Here is a 16,121-nt window from a genome sequence, read left to right as displayed (position 1 = left end):
TTTTTGGATTCCCTGATAGACTCCCCATCTTCGGTGAATCCTGTTTTTTGTGTTCCTCGAGGCCATCAAAAGGCAAACTGATTTACCAAATATATTTTGTGGGTCCCCAATTACTATTAGTTTTGGCTTCTAAAATCTGCTGTACTCACTTGCCAACTCACCAAAGCATCTAAAAGTATATTTTGGAAAATATTTAATCTGGTGTTTGTAGTTTGATCTTAGAAATAGGTTGTTTCAAGGACCTAGTTCACTATATTGCTGGGAATGAAAGCCCCTCGTTCCTGCCCCTTTCCCTCCATCACTTATACTGCCTTTTAATTTTCTTAGATCTTGTTTACAAACAAGACCAGTATTTTATTACATTATAAGAACTTATACAGAAGAAAACTGAGCTAGATACTAGTGTTGATCACTAAGGTAATTGTGCCTATAAACCAGCAAGTGAGATTTACTTTTTGCCACAGTAAAAAGATAGATGATATAGACCTCTGGGGTTACTTGGAACCAGTTAAAACCTTTAACACAAAATGAGGATATGGTAGAGATCTGTTATGATCAAAATATTTTGAATTTTGACAGTTTTTTATGTTTGTTTTTAAAATATCATGTGTCTAGATATCTATAGTTCATTTGATGTTATAGATGAAATCATAATTGCCTTTAACATTCCACAGAAACATGTTTTTAGCTCCCTGAAGGCCTATAGCATGTCTTTTTCACCTTTTTATCTCTACAGTATGAAAGTTAGTGTGGTTTTTTTTTTTTTAAATAAGTACTTAAGTTTAATTATACATGCAGTTCATTTGTTGACTTTTCTACTACTGTTGAATTTGTGTTGGAGCAATCAAATTAGGCAGATTGAATCTTACTAAACTCTTTAAAGTTAAATAAAATACAATTTCAGATTTCAGTGGCGTTGTGTTTTACATAGTAGTACTCTTCCATATAATCTTTTCTAGTGCATATTAAGGAAGTATAGGTTTTGGAGCCTTTAGTAACATCATTGTATTGAAAGCTTTTTATTTTTTTCTCTAAGAAGTAAAACCAGATACTTGTAGTTCCTTTATTTGCATGTGTCCTTAAATTTATTAATAGAAAGTTTAAAAAGTTATGATGTTTTAAAAATCTCTTGGCATATATTAAAATAGTCAATGCTTATAATTGGTTTTTAAAATATTAGTGTGTTTCACCTTTTCTTTTTATCTTGATTGCTGTAGGATCTTGGTCTCACTACTGTTTGGGAAGATCAGCTTTCCTATCTCTTATCACCAGCTTTGGCTTCTTATGAATTTGAGCGTACAACAAGTATATCTGCAGGCAATGAAGAATTTCAAGATGCCATAAGGAGGGCTGTCCCTGATGGTCACACTTTTAAAGGGTTCCCAATACATTTTGTATATAGAAATGCAAGGCGTGCATTTGCCACATGTCTTCGGTAAGGTAGAATTCGTGAGTTCATAAATGTTATTATTGGCTTGGGAATTTAAAGATATTTATTTGAGAGAGAGCATGAGGTGGGGGCATAGTAGGGACAAGCAGACTCTGTACTGAGCCTGGAGTCCAGTGTGGGGCTGAATCTCATGACCCTGAGGTCATGACCTTAGCCGAAACCGGGAATAAGATGTGCAACCTCTTGAGCCACCCAGATGCCCCTCTTAAGCTAGCGATTTTAGCATTCTGTTGGGCTGGTTATTTGGGAATGATTTTATAATCACATGGTGAACTTTTGTAATGATTTATTATTTTTCTTGCCACAGATTGTGATTCATTAAATCTTAAATGTAGCTCTAGGGAGTTGGGATAATTTTCCCACTGATTTTGGTGCAGTCTCAGTTGAGGATTTCTGATCTTGTCCAGGGTAATTTTTTTAATTTGTAGACTGAGGAAATATTCTATAATTTGAATAGGTCAACCCAAATCAGAGGGCTATTGGTAGCAGAGATAGGATTTTTAAAAGATGTTTTAAATATTGACTTACTTAGAAGTTCACTTTCTTTCTTATATAGGTCTCCTTTCTGTGAAGAGATAATCTGTTGCCGTGGAGACCAGGTGCGACTGGCAGTCCGTGTCCGAGTGTTTACTTACCCTGAATCTGCATGTGCTGTTTGGATCATGTTTGCTTGTAAATATCGCTCGGTATTATAGGACTAACATTTCTATAAGAATATACCTGTGTTTTATTGGAATTTTACACATTGTACATTACTAGCTGTTTAGAGGTTGTTATTTTAAGAATCATATTCTGGCTTGGATGTCATGTTTCACTTTTGTATATACCTGACTGATAATGTTTGAAAAACATCATGTGTGTATTTAAAAATTAAGGATAAAAAACTTGTGTAAATCTGAGTGGAATTTAGTATAAATTAAGTGTATACTTTATTTTAATAAATGCTACTTTGTTTACAGGTATTCAGTAGTTTAAATATGAATATAAAATTTACTTCATTTTCTTTACATTAACAGGTAATCAGAGATATTTATTTGCCCAAGGGTTTGAGCCATAGTAAAATCAATATCATTATTTTTCATAGATTAATGGGATTATTTTATATAATTAGAAATTAACCTCACAACAGATATATTTATTAAATAAGTGAAAATACATTTTGATGAATTATCACTTCTGTGGTTTACCCATGGCCATGGGATATTTGTGACTTTCCAGGGATTTATGGGAAGACTTCGATGCAAGAGTAGGAAAACAAATAGCAGAAAAGCATAAATATTAATAACAAAACAAACCTCACATAAAAGTACATAAATAATTTATAAATATGCTAGTTTGATCCATTATAAAATGAGTATTATTTTTATTTTTAAAATGTTTAAATCTTTATTTATTTGAGAGAGAGAGAGCACACATAAGCAGGGGAATGGCAGAGGGAGAGGGGGAAGCAGGCAACCCGCTGAGCAGGGAGCCTGATGCAGGGCTATATTCCAGGACCCTGGGATCATGACCTGAGCTGAAGACCGACACTTAATTGACTGAGCCACTGAGGTGCCTCAAAAATGAGTATTTTAGAAAAAATTCATCATACCCTTTTGTTGTGACACCGATAAACTGGTTTCTGTGATTATTATTGGCAGTCTGTTACTGATTTTCTGTAGTCATTACTATCCTCTTCATGGATTTCATCTTATAAAACCACATTTGTTTTTCTTTCTTCCTTTTTGTTTTCCATTGTGCTAAAACGATCAGTGTATATGTAACTACTCTAAATTGGAGAATCATTATGTGAAGCCATTGAAAAATGAGCATATGTGAGGGACTTCATGCTGCTATTTGCTTTAAAATTGAGCAAGTTTTAAAAGTTGGTTTTAAAAGTGAGCAATAGTGACCATTAAAAAAACTGTAGCAGTTTTTTAAGGAGCTGCATGACAGTTGATTTAACTACCCACTCAGCATCTTTGCACAGATCTTAATTCAGCTGGTTCATCCATTGGTCTTAAGAAAGCAACTGTGGGGGCGCCTGGGTGGCTTAGTGGGTTAAAGCCTCTGCCTTCTGCTCAGGTCATGATCCCAGGGTCCTGAGATCGAGCCCCACATCGGGCTCTCTGCTCAGCAGGGAGCCTGCTTCTCCCTCTCTGCCTACTTGTAATCTGTGTCTGTCAAATAAATAAATAAAAATCTTAAAAAAAAAAAAAAAGAAAGAAAGAAAAGAAAGCAACTGTGTGGGTGCCTGGGTGACTCAGTTGGTTAAGTGTCCCACTCTTGTTGATCTCAGCTCAGGTCTTAATCTCAGGATTGTGAGTTCAGCCCACACTGGGGTCCACACTGGGCGTGGAACCTACTTAAAACCAAAAAAAAAAAACAGGATACCAGTTGGCTGTACAGGTTACTCCTTTCATCACTTCATTGCAAATAAAATGATTTAATGTTTTTTTAAAAAAGTAAAACCTAGAGATACCCTAAAATTTACCTTTTGCTTATTTTTATATATGATAAATATCTATGATTTAACTTGTTTAAAAAAATCTGAAAATATCCTTCCTAATTTTCACTGAAGATAGTAATCAGATGTTTCTTGTGAGACTGACCTGACTTTAGAGAATTAGCAAAATAAGAACTAAGACTTTTCCCTCTGTTACCGGAATTACTCATAAAGCTATCAATAGGGAAAATTGCTTGTAATGTTCAACTTTTAGAATTAACTATTCATGGGGCACATATTAAAAGGCAGACCATGTTAAGATCAAGGTTATCTTATCACTGAGGCTGGGTAATATCTTCCTGACTTGTTGTACCAGAGTTACACATGTATTCATAATGCGTCTTTGGTATGAGTTCTAAAATAAATATCCTTTTTTGCACTTTAATAGAGTCTGATGTGAATAATTTCCTATAAAGGTGGTTTATTCCAAAAGATTCTTTCAGTGCATTTATCACTAGAATTCTCTACCAGAAATTTTTCTTTTTTTTTTTTTAATTTTTTATTTTTTATAATCATATATTTTTATCCCCAGGGGTACAGGTCTGTGAATCACCAGGTTTACACACTTCACAGCACTCACCAAAGCACATACCCTCCCCAATGTCCATAATCCCACCCCCTTCTCCCAAACCCCCTCCCCCCAGCTACCCTCAGTTTGTTTTGTGAGATTAAGAGTCACTTATAGTTTGTCTAGAATTTTTTCTTTTTAAAAATTAAATTTACCTTGTCTATTTGTCATAAAAGTTGTTTTTGTATTAAAAATGTAAATTTTTATATAATGTCTTTAATGTGTTCTTTTGACAATATGTACACTAATACAGTCCTCTATACATATATATGTGTGTGTATAATATATAGGTGTATTTATTTAGTAGAAGAATATCAGAAACCTAGAAATTTTATTACTTAAGCATGAGCCTGTTGAATAAAGTATTAAATTTAGTTCAAACTAAGTGAACACTCCAGATACCTTTACATTTTTTTTTCTATTATTGAAGTATATGCATTTTTTTCTATTATCTGCAAAAATACATCTATAAGTTGGCCATTCTGGAAAGTACATAAATTTGAAACCCACTTTTCTACTTCTTAACAAAGATAAGATTTGAACCAAATGAAAAGTAGGCTTTATATCTGAAAAGACTTATTACTGTTAAAATAGTATTCTGTGCCATGTAACTGACCATCAGAAGGCATTAGTTATAAATCATTGATTGCTTAAACTATCCCTTTCATACTTTTGATTTCATGTTGTACTAAATAAGAACATATTTTAGGTTAGACTACAGTTGGCAATTTTTGCAGGGTTTTTTTTTTTTTTTTTTTTTGACTCTTAGATAACAGTTTTGTCCTTTCTGCTTAAGAAGATAAGTACAGGAATTAGATGATCTGATTTTTAACATGCCCTTAACTTTTAAACCAATGAAAAGGAAGGCAACATTGGTTTCTAGCTGTTGGAAGTTCAGAAATAATTTAAGATTAGCCAAAGCATATATAAAATATTAAAAACAAAATAGCTAAACATACAATAGAAGCCATCTCATTTTGAAAACCTAAATTGTTTATAGCATATGCTATATTTAAAGCACAAGTTGTTATAATCATTAATGCATGTAAATGGGTATTAAATGTTTAATTTTTCTTTTGAGATGTGGTTGGCATATCCTTGCAATTCCATTTGATTTGTATTTGGTTTGTGAGTTAACTACATGATACCAGTGTTGAAGTAGACATGGATATTAAGTAGAGGAGTGTATTAGCTGGTCATTAGTTCACATATATTCTCTATTTTTTAAAGATTTGTTTGTTTTAGAGAGCGAGCAAGCAGTGGGGCAAAGGGAAAGGGAGACAGAGAATCCTCAAGCAGACTCTTCTGGACACAGAGCCTAATGTGGGGTTTGAACTGAAATGAATGACTGAGCCACCCAGGCACCCCAGTTCACATACATTCTTATGAAAGATTCCTTCTCTGAGTCTACTGAATTTAGACTGGTACTAATACTCCAAAACAGTTGTTCACTAGTGTTTTTGAAGGTAACTGATTTTGTTTTGTTTTGTTTTTGTAGTTTTTCTGTAATTATTAGTGGCAGTCTCTTTTAACTGCCAATAGAGTTTTAACTGTCTTAAAACTAGAGTTTTAACTGTCTTTATGCATTTTAATATGTCATGGCTTGAAATTATGGGATTTGGGGCTTGAAAGTCTTAGGTCTTCTGGTCCACGTAATTTATATAGTAATAAAAATCCAGAGCCATGAAGTTCCCTGTCTAAAGATACATATCTCTAATAGCAGACCTGTTCTAGAATCAAATTCTGACTTTGAGTTTACTTCTTTTTGTCTGCACAATGTGAGTTTTTCTCTCTGTGGGCATGGCATTATTAGGTATGACCAAGTTACAATCCAATATAGTATGGAAAATTTTCATTTTACTTGTTCTACCCAAGACACAGGGATATGGAAGGCACCTTTTATGGTATTCATCACATAACCTGTCAAAAATTACAGTAATATTTGGGACATTAAGTCCCTGACATGAGGCCGGAATTACCTTTTAGGGAGGATGGCCTAGAGAAGCTGAGGCCCTTAAGGGGCAATGAGCTGCTTGAGATTCATTGTGGTGTAGAATTCAACTATTTGTATACTCAAAAGAGATTCAGTAAACTGAGGTAGAGGGGTAGTGCCTACTAACATGCATCTAGAAAATATTTCAGTCATATTGTCTGTATTTTGAGAGTATTCATTCTGAAATCCATTTACAAGTTGATTATACCTGGCCAGTTGTTACTGAATTTTTACAAAATTGTTTCCTTGTACACAATGTATACAGTAAGGGAATAGGAGGAATGGTAGTATAAAACTGGAAGATGATTGTCAGAAGTTAGAAATCTATTTGATTTGAAACACAAGCAAATATTTTATCACCAATTCAGCTTTATTGACATAATTTGCCTACCATACAATTAACCATTTCTTTTCTTCCAAGTTTTAATTTAGATTCAAGTTAGTTAATGTAGTATTGGTTTTAGTAATAGAATTTAATGATTCATCACATATATAATAACTTTTAAAGTGTACAGTTAAGTGGTTCATATTATATTTAGAGATACATACAACCATCTTCAATCAGTATTAGAACATTTCATCACCTCCAAAAGAAACCCTTTACCCTTTAGCTATTACTTTCCCATCTCCCTATTCTCTACCCTCCTTTCTCCCTAGCCCTAAGCAACCACTAATCTACTTTCTATGTAGATTTCCCTATTCTGGATTTTCCTATGAATGGAATCACATATGGTCTTCTGTGACAGGTTTCTTTCACTTAGCATAATGTCTTAGATTTATCCAGGTTCTTGCATGTATCATGTCATTCCTTTTTAGGGTAAATAATACTCCATTACATGGATATGTTATTTATTTACCCTTTTTACAATAGACATTTTGGTTGTGTTCACTTTTTTACTATTATAAATAATGCTGCTATATTTTTTATGTGGTTTTATGTGGGCATGTGTCTTCATTTCTCTTGGATGTATATCTAGAAGAGGAATTGCTAGGTCATATGATAACCAACATTTTAGTGAAATGCCAAATAGATTTCCAAAGCAGGTGCACTACTTTCTAATCCCACTAGCAGTGGATGAGTTTTCTAATTTCTCCACTATCATGCCAACACCTTGTTATTATCTGACCTTCTTCTGATTCTAGTCATCCCGTTGGGTATGAAGTGGTATCTCTTTGTGGTTTTTATTTGCATTTCCCTAATGGCTCATGACATTGAGCATTCTTTCATGTGCTTATTGGCCATTTGTATATCTTCCTTGAAGAAATGTCTATTTGGATCTATCACCATTTTTAAATTGGGTTGTCTTTTTATTATGAGTTGTAAGAGTCCTTTATATATTTTAAATACAAGTCTTCAGACATATGATTTGTAGATATTTTTTCCTATTCTGTGGATTGTTTTCATTTTCATGATTGTATCCTTGAAGTACTAAAGTTGGTTTGGTTTTTTTTTTGAAGTACTAAAGTTTTTAATTTTGACAAAGGCCAATGTATCTGTTTCATTGTTGCTGTTGGTTTTGTTGTCATGTTTAAGAATCCCTTGCCAAATCTAAGGTCATGAAGATGTATCACTATGTTTTCTTCTAAGAGTATTATAGTGTTATCTCTTAGGCCTTTGATCCTTTTTCAGTGAAGTTTTGTATATGTTGTCAGTAAGAGGCCAGCTTATTCAGGTGTTTAATCACCCTTTGTTGAGAAGACTATTCTATCCCCACTGAATGATCTTGACAGCCTTGTCATTTGATTATAAATGTAGGAATAGAGTCATGACTCTGTATTCCTATTGTGCCAGTCTGGTTTTTTGTTCCTGTACCACACATTTTTATTATCTATCATTGCTTTTCTGTACATTTTGAAATTGTGACAGTCCTACATCTGTGTTCTTTTTCAAAATTGTTTTGGCTATTCTGGGTCTTTTGCAATTCCATATGAATTTTAGAATCAGCCTGCTGATTTCTATAAAACATCAGGATTCTAAGGATTGTCTTGATATTGTGGAGTATTGTCATCTTACCATTGTTAAGATGAAGACATTACATTGTTTGCTTCATGAATATGGTTATTTTGCCATTTATTTTAAATCTTTATTTTTTCCTCAACAACATTTTGTATTTTTTAGTTTTGTACTTCTGTTAATTTATTCCTATTTTAGCTTTTTTGATGCTATTATAAATGGAATTGTTTTACTTAGTTTCATTTTTGGATTGTTTGTTGCAAGTGTATAGACATATAATTGATTTTTGTATGTTGATCTTGTATCATGCAACCTTGCTGACCTCATTTAATAGTTCTAATAGTTTTTTTAGTGGATTCCTTAGGATTTTCTTTAGGCACAATCATGACACCTGCAAATAGAAGTACTTTTACTTCTTCATTTCCTATCTAGATATCTCCCATTCATTCATTCATTCATTCATTTATTCATCATTCATTTATCTGTCTAATTGCCCTGGCTAATACCTCCAGGACAAGATTGAAGGGAAATGGTAAGAGCAAATATCCTTGTCTTGTTCATGCTGTTGGAGAGAAATCATTCTTTTCACCATTAAGTCTGATGTTAACTAGTTTTCTCATAGATGCCCTTTATTAGGTTGAGGAAGTTCCCATCTAGATACTAGTAGTTTTTATTTTTATCATGAAAGGGTGCTGGATTTTTGTCAAATGCTCTCTTTGCATCTATTGAGATAAAATGATTTTTTGATATAATGTATTACGTAAATTGATTTTCAAGTGTTAAACCAATCTTGAATTTCTGGGATAAATTGTATTGGTGGTGTGTAATTCTTTTTATAGGCTGCTGTATTCAGTTTGTAGTATTTTGTTGAGGATTTTTCTGTCTGTATTCATAAGAGATACTGGTTTGTAGTTTACTTTTCTTGTGATGTCTTTGATTTGGTATCAGGGTAATGCTGGTCTCAAAATGAATTGGAAAGTGTTCCTTGCTGCTGTTTTTTTGGGAGTTGGTGGAAAGTTGATTCTTTCTTTTTTTTTTTTTTTTTCTAAGAGAGGGAAGAAGGGAGAGAGAGTGAGTTCACATGAGTTGGGGGTGGGCGTGAGAGAGATAAAGAATCTTAAGCATGTTCCACACCCAGTATGGAGTCCAGTGCAGGGCTTGATTTCACAACCCTGAGATCATTACCTGAGCCAAAATCAAGAGTTAGATACTTAACCAATGGAGCCACACATGTGCCCCAAGTTGATTCAGTTTTCACTTTGGTAAAATTCAGAGACCATCTTTTGGGCCTGGGCTTTACTTTACAGGTAGTTGTTTTTTTTTTTTTTTAAAGATTTTATTTATTTATTTGACAGAGAGAGATCACAAGTAGGCAGAGAGAGGAGGAAGCAGGATCCCTGCTGAGCAGAGAGCCCGATGTGGGACTCGATCCCAGGACCCTGAGATCATGACCTGAGCCGAAGGCAGCGGCCTAACCCACTGAGCCACCCAGGCGCCCTTATAGGTAGTTTTTTAATTACTAGCTCAGTTTTTTCACTTATTATAGGTCTATCCAGATTGTCTGTTTCTTCCAGAAGCAGTATTGATATTTTGTGTCTTTCTAGGAATTTATCTATTTCATCTAAGTTATCTAATTTTGCTGTACAGTTGTTCATAGTATTTCTTCATAAAGTCAGTAGTAACTCCTCTTTCATTTCTGATTCTAGTAATGGGAGACTGCTCTCTCTCTCTCTCTCTTTTACCCCCCAATTTGTTGATCTTTCCAAAGAACTAGGGTTTGTTTCATTGATTTTTCTTTGTTGTTTTTCTATTCCTTTTTCATTCATTTCTACCCTGTTCTTTATTATTTCTCTCCTTCTTGCTTTAGGTTTAGTTGTACTTCTTTTTCTAGTATCTTAAGGTGGAAGGTTAACTTACTGATTTTGGATCTTTCCTCTTCCTTAACATAGTCATTTACAACTATAAATTTTCCTCTAAGCACTCCTTTGGATGCATCCCATAGATTTCGGTATGTATGTTTTTTTTTCTTCCATCACATAGTATTTTCTGATGTCCCTTTTGATTTCTTCTTTGACCCATTAGCTATTTAGGAGTGTGTTAATGTGTTAATTTCCATGTGTTTGTGAATTACCCAATTTTTCCCCCTGCTATTGATTTATTTATTGATGTTTATTTTAGGAATTAACATAGTTTGTCCTGGAGAATGTTCACATGTGCACTTCAGAGAAAAGTATATTCTATTGTTGGGTGGAATGTTCTGTAGTTGTATGTGGGGTCTAATGGTTTATAGGGTTCAAATATTTTATCAATCCATTAATGGTTCTATTCTAATTGTTCAATTTTTAATGAAAGTAGAGTAGTAAAGTCCTCCAACTATTGCTGTTGAATTATTTCTCCCTTCCTATCAGTTTTTTTTTCCATGTATTTTGGTGCTCTGTTATATGTTTGTAATTGTTATATGTATATATTCTTTTATCATAAAAAAATCCTCTTTATGTCTAATAATATTCTTGTTGTAATGTCTGCTTTTTTTATTTTAATATAGTTTTCTTGTGGCTGCCATCTGCATGATTATATCTTCTTCCATTATTTAACTTTTAATGAATTCTTATCTTTCAATACAAAGAGTATCTCTTGTGGATGGTGTAAAATCAAATCGTTTTTCCCCCCTCAGTCTGAGAGTCTCTGCCTTTTGTCTGTGTTATTATATCCATTCACATTTTATGTTCTTATTAATATATCTGGGTTTATGTTTACCATTTAACTTTTTGTTTTGTGTTTCATACTTTTTCCTCTATTTCTCCTTTACCACTTTCATTTGCATTAAGTAAATATTTTCTAATTTTAATTTCTAATTTAAATGTAAATGTCTTTAATAATGTCACTATTTTTAAGTTTATTTATTTTTTGATGGTTGCTCTCGGGTTTCTCATATACATCTTAACAAAAATCAGGACACCTGGGTGGCTCAGTTGGTTAAGCCTCTGCCTTCGGCTTAGGTCATGATCCCAGAGTCCTGCAATTGAATCCCACTTCGGGCTCCTAGATCTGCAGGGTGTCCACTTTTCCCTCTGACTTTCTCCCCCTTCATGCTCTCTCTCTAACTCACTCTCTCTCTCAAATCAATAAATAAAATCTTAAAAAACTTAAAAGAATCAGCTTGAGATTTATACTAGCTTGATTCCAGTGATATGGAATTTTAATTTTTTAAGCTAAAGTTATAAATAATGTTTCAAACGAAACTTGATTACTTTTTGTCTGACAGTACATCACGAAAACTAATGTTTTTATGAGACTGACGCACTACCTACTGCGCTAACGAGGCACCTTAATGTTTTTAGATTAGTTCAAAAATGTTAAATTGGAATCTTCGGTTTTTAACATACCTGATTGTAAAAATCAGTTAATAACTTGTATTACAAGTACAGGTTGTTTTAAATATCATAGAGAAAGTTAACTCAAAAGTTACCTCTTTGTAAAACTCTATGACAATATTGGGTTCTTTTTCAAAGACATTTTCTTTTTTTTTTTTTTTTTTAAAGATTTTATTTATTAATTTGACAGAGAGAAATCACAAGTAGACGGAGAGGCAGCCAGAGAGAGAGAGAGAGGGAAGCAGGCTCTCCGCTGAGCAGAGCGCCCGATGCGGGACTCGATCCCAGGACTCTGAGATCATGACCTGAGCCGAAGGCAGCGGCTTAACCCACTGAGCCACCCAGGCGCCCTCAAAGACATTTTCAAAATAAGCTTAAGCCTTTTTGAAATATGTCTTTATGTGATATGTTTTTCTTCTAAATACATGTAATAGAGATTCTAATCATTTGGTACTCAATCACTGAAAAATGCTACTTTTTGTGTTGTGACCTGCATAGGTAAAGGTTAATATTGTAATTCTACCTTACTTACTAACCAGCATGCAGCAGGCCGCTTAGTTATTTCAGGTGCTTTGAAAGAATTTTAAATATTAATGCATTAATTTACTTTATAATAAGACAAATTTAAGGTGTTAACACTATGCTATTGGACTTTTAAAAAACTGTATCATATTCATCACTCTCACATAATGGCAAGTTTTCGTGAGTATAAACATAACTGGATGAGAATTTCAAATATCTCTAGATATGCTTATAGGAATGTTATATAAATGAATGTCTTCTATTTTATGTGTTTGATCAAGTAAACATCATAAACAGTTGGCCTAACTTATCTTTTTTAAAAAATATTTATTTACTTGACAGAGATAACAAGTAGGCAGAGAGGCAGACAGAGACAGAGGGAGGGGGAAGCAGGCTCCGCGCTGAGTGGGGAGCCTGATGTAGGGCTCAATCCCAGGACCCTGGGATCATGACCTGAGCTGAAGGCAGAGGCTTTAACCCACTGAGCCATCCAGGTGCCCCTGGCCTAACTTATCTTGATGGTTGCTTTAGTCCTCTGCTTTAGCTGAGGAAAGTTGGCCCAATATTTAAAATCCTACAAAATCAGGGGCACCTGGATGGCTCAGTGGGTTAAAATCCTACAAAATCAATAAAATTAAAAAATTGCTTCTGCTACAGAGAAAAATAATGAACGTTATATAATTCAGTTAAAACTGAAAATGTCAATGACATTAGGACAATATCGTAGTTGAGGGAAGATAATTACCAAATTTTCAAGGGAATGATTTTTTAAAAAGATTTTTTATTAAGGGTGCCTGGGTGGCTCAGTCCGTTGAGCGTCTGCCTTTGGCTAGGGTCATGATCTCAGGATCCTGGAATTGAGCCCCATGTCAGGCTCTCTGCTCAACAGGGAGTCTGCTTCTCCCTCTCCCTCTCTGCCTGCCATTTCCCAACCCCTGCTTTCTCTGTCAAATAAATAAAATCTTTAAAAGATTTTATTTATTTATTTATTTATTTATTTATTTATTTATTTATTTGAGATAGATAGAAAGAGAGAGAGAAGAGCACAAGCAGGGAGAATAGCAGAGGGAGAAGGGAGAAGCAAGCTCCCCGCTGAGCAGAGAGCCTGATTCAGGACTGGGATCCCCTGGGAGCAGACGCTTAACCGACTGAGCCACCCAGGTGCCCAGTGAATAATTTTATACCGTTAAAAGAACTGCTTAGGAGGTGTGTTTAAAATGTCATAGCTTTAGGTTGAGATCTAGGAGTTACATCTTTGTGAATTTTAATGTCAATGATTTTTTTCTAACATCTCTTGGCAATGATTATAAGGTAGAAAATAGGAACAAGGATTATGCTCGCTGTTCCCAAGAGAAATGAACATGCATAGAAAATAAGAGAAAGAAAGATATTGTACTCCATTAATGACTATCAAGAAAAGATCAAAAGGACACAGGAATTCCGGCTAAAAAAATATTTCAAGGGAAAAACCTGAGGGCAAAGCACTACTAAAATATAAGTACAGCCCAACCTATATACCCTTCCACAAAAAGTACCAAAGCAAGGCTTTATTTCATTGCTTATTTAATTGAATTAAAGTAAGCCATATTTTGTGTTAGTTACATATTGACCTTGGAAGAGAAATGAGCCTTTTACAGAATCACAGTAGAATAGTAGAGCCAGAGAAGCTCCAGACTTCTACTGGCACGTTAAGTTAAAAAAAAAAAATCTTTTGAACAATAAGAAAGTGCCATATTTTTTGTATAAAGCAAAGCAAAAATTTACTGTGGAGGTTTGAAAAATATTTTAGATTTGTCTCATCAACAAAGTATTACTTAAATCTGAAAATGCATTAATTCTCTTCAACTTATACAACCTAAAATTCTGGTTTCTTAAAAGTTTTATTGAGAATTCTACATTTTCAAGCAAGTATTGTCAAACATCAAAATTTTGCTAGCAAATAAAGATATTTTCATGCCTTGTATTGTTTTCTATTTTCCATTAGAATTAAGAAATAAGCTACTGCTTATCCTAACTTGAAATTTGATGAGAAGTAGGTAATATGGCTAAAAAACAGGATCTGGAAAGCTTATGTTAAAGGAAGTATATTTGAAGTACTTTTGGCAAATGTCAGTAATTTGGGGTAAGTTATTTAACCTCTGCAGACTCGTATTTTTATTAAGTGTAAAATAGTGGATGGCCTCAAATTTAGATCTAGGTCTTCTCCAAATTGAATCTTTTTTTTTTACTAATTGGGGCTAACAATTCCACTCATATTCAGAATCAGAAGACCATCTGTCCTTGTTGGTTTGAAAATAATTATTTCAAAGGAGAATCACATTAATAAAGTGAAATATGACAGTGAAACATGGCTATTGTTTGACCTAGTATTTTCCAGAATCCTTCATGAACATACTAATATGCTACTGTTAGATATTTTGCCTTGTTCCTCTACCTTTCCTCAGTTTTTATCAGTGGGTATGTAACTTCATCTCATCAAGGTAGGATACGTAAATTTTAAATATGTTAGATGCTACAGAATGAATATGTTGTGGAAAACACTGGTTTGGGGTACCACTTAGAAAAAGGCATTCATGAGTATCTTCTAAATGTTTCTCAATATCTCTGCCATTGGATACAAAACTTAATTCTTTTACAAGTTTACAAATCAAAGGAATCCAGTTTTGTTGTGTTCTTACCTGGTCTATGTACTTCTGATTCTATGTATGAGGTTATATGCTAATTTCCATGACTAATTTTAAAGATTTGGGGCTAGTATTTAGTTTGATTATGAAAATTACAAGAGATGAGTTTCAAACTGCATTTAGGGTTGTTGATGGAATTAGCCTCCTTAGGGGAGTGATAATTTGGAATTCTTTGATGAGGATGGAGTTATTATAGATCACTTTGAAGATAATTACTATGGGGAGATCACCGCTACAGTGAAACTCAATGCCAGTGAACTCACAAAAACCAATAGAGGGAGATGGGGCATTGCATCATTCATTCAAGGTATTTAAAATACCAAAAGTTTGGTTGATTGTGGTGGTATGTACAAATTTAAAGCATCTGCTTTTTACTACTCTTGCTTGCTGGAGTGAGGAATGAAGTGTGAGGACTTTTTTCTTGCTCTATGCAAATGTGGAGAGATGTAAGTAGCAGAAAGAGCTGAGCTGTTCAGGAGTCCTGGATTTCAGTCCTACCTCATTCATTTACTAGTTCTATATTTTGTCATTTGTAAGATAGAGATAGTAATATTTGACCTTGGGTTGTATAACTGAAGAAAGCACTTTGAAAATGTAAAATTATCACTTTAAAATTATAAAATATTATAATTGTGGGCAATAAAAATTTAGGTTATGTCACTGAAAAAAATATGCTGTTCTATTTTTTCCTTTTTGGTGCACTTTTCTAGGTGAATGTGCCTCTTAGGAGCAATTGTCTGGGAGTGACTGGATTAAGCTTGGGCTGCACAGGCAGATTGTGCTCCCTGAAGGCCTTGCTCCCTGAAAGACTCAGAGCAGCTCAGCCAGCATGTCCACAGTATGAAGCATGAAGTACATTTATTCTGCAAAAATGATAAGTAAATATAAGATAAAAAATTTCAAGGATTCCATTTTTAATAAATGCAGCAACAAAATCAATGAATATTAAAATCATATTCAGAGTAACATGTGCCACTATTTTTCACAGATCTTATAGCACTTTGAAAAAGATATTTACATGTTGATTTGACTTGTTCCTTTTAAATATATAAAGCATTTTTTTAAAGTGGTGAAGCCAAGAATAAAAAAAA

General features: G+C 33.8%; 1 protein-coding gene across 2 annotated transcripts in view; it reads left to right on the top strand.

The window, feature by feature from the left end:
* CEP76 (centrosomal protein 76) overlaps positions 1-15,855 on the top strand; it is a 35,009-nt gene extending 19,154 nt beyond the window's left edge. Inside the window, exons 11-13 of one of the 2 annotated variants that reach the window (XM_082697412.1) lie at positions 1,218-1,435; positions 2,007-2,122; positions 15,741-15,855. In XM_082697412.1, the coding sequence (XP_082553538.1) occupies positions 1,218-1,435; positions 2,007-2,122; positions 15,741-15,757 (351 nt within the window). In that variant the 3' untranslated portion in view covers positions 15,758-15,855. Of the gene's footprint in view, positions 1-1,217; positions 1,436-2,006; positions 2,413-15,740 lie in introns of those variants that run through there. The other variant, XM_082697411.1, reaches the window with a different exon arrangement.
* Positions 15,856-16,121: the final 266 nt, after the last annotated feature.

This window comes from Mustela nivalis (genome assembly GCF_964662115.1).
Source record: "Mustela nivalis genome assembly, chromosome: 14".
Classification (NCBI taxonomy): Eukaryota; Metazoa; Chordata; class Mammalia; order Carnivora; family Mustelidae; genus Mustela; species Mustela nivalis.
This window is presented reverse-complemented; position numbering and strand designations above follow the sequence as displayed.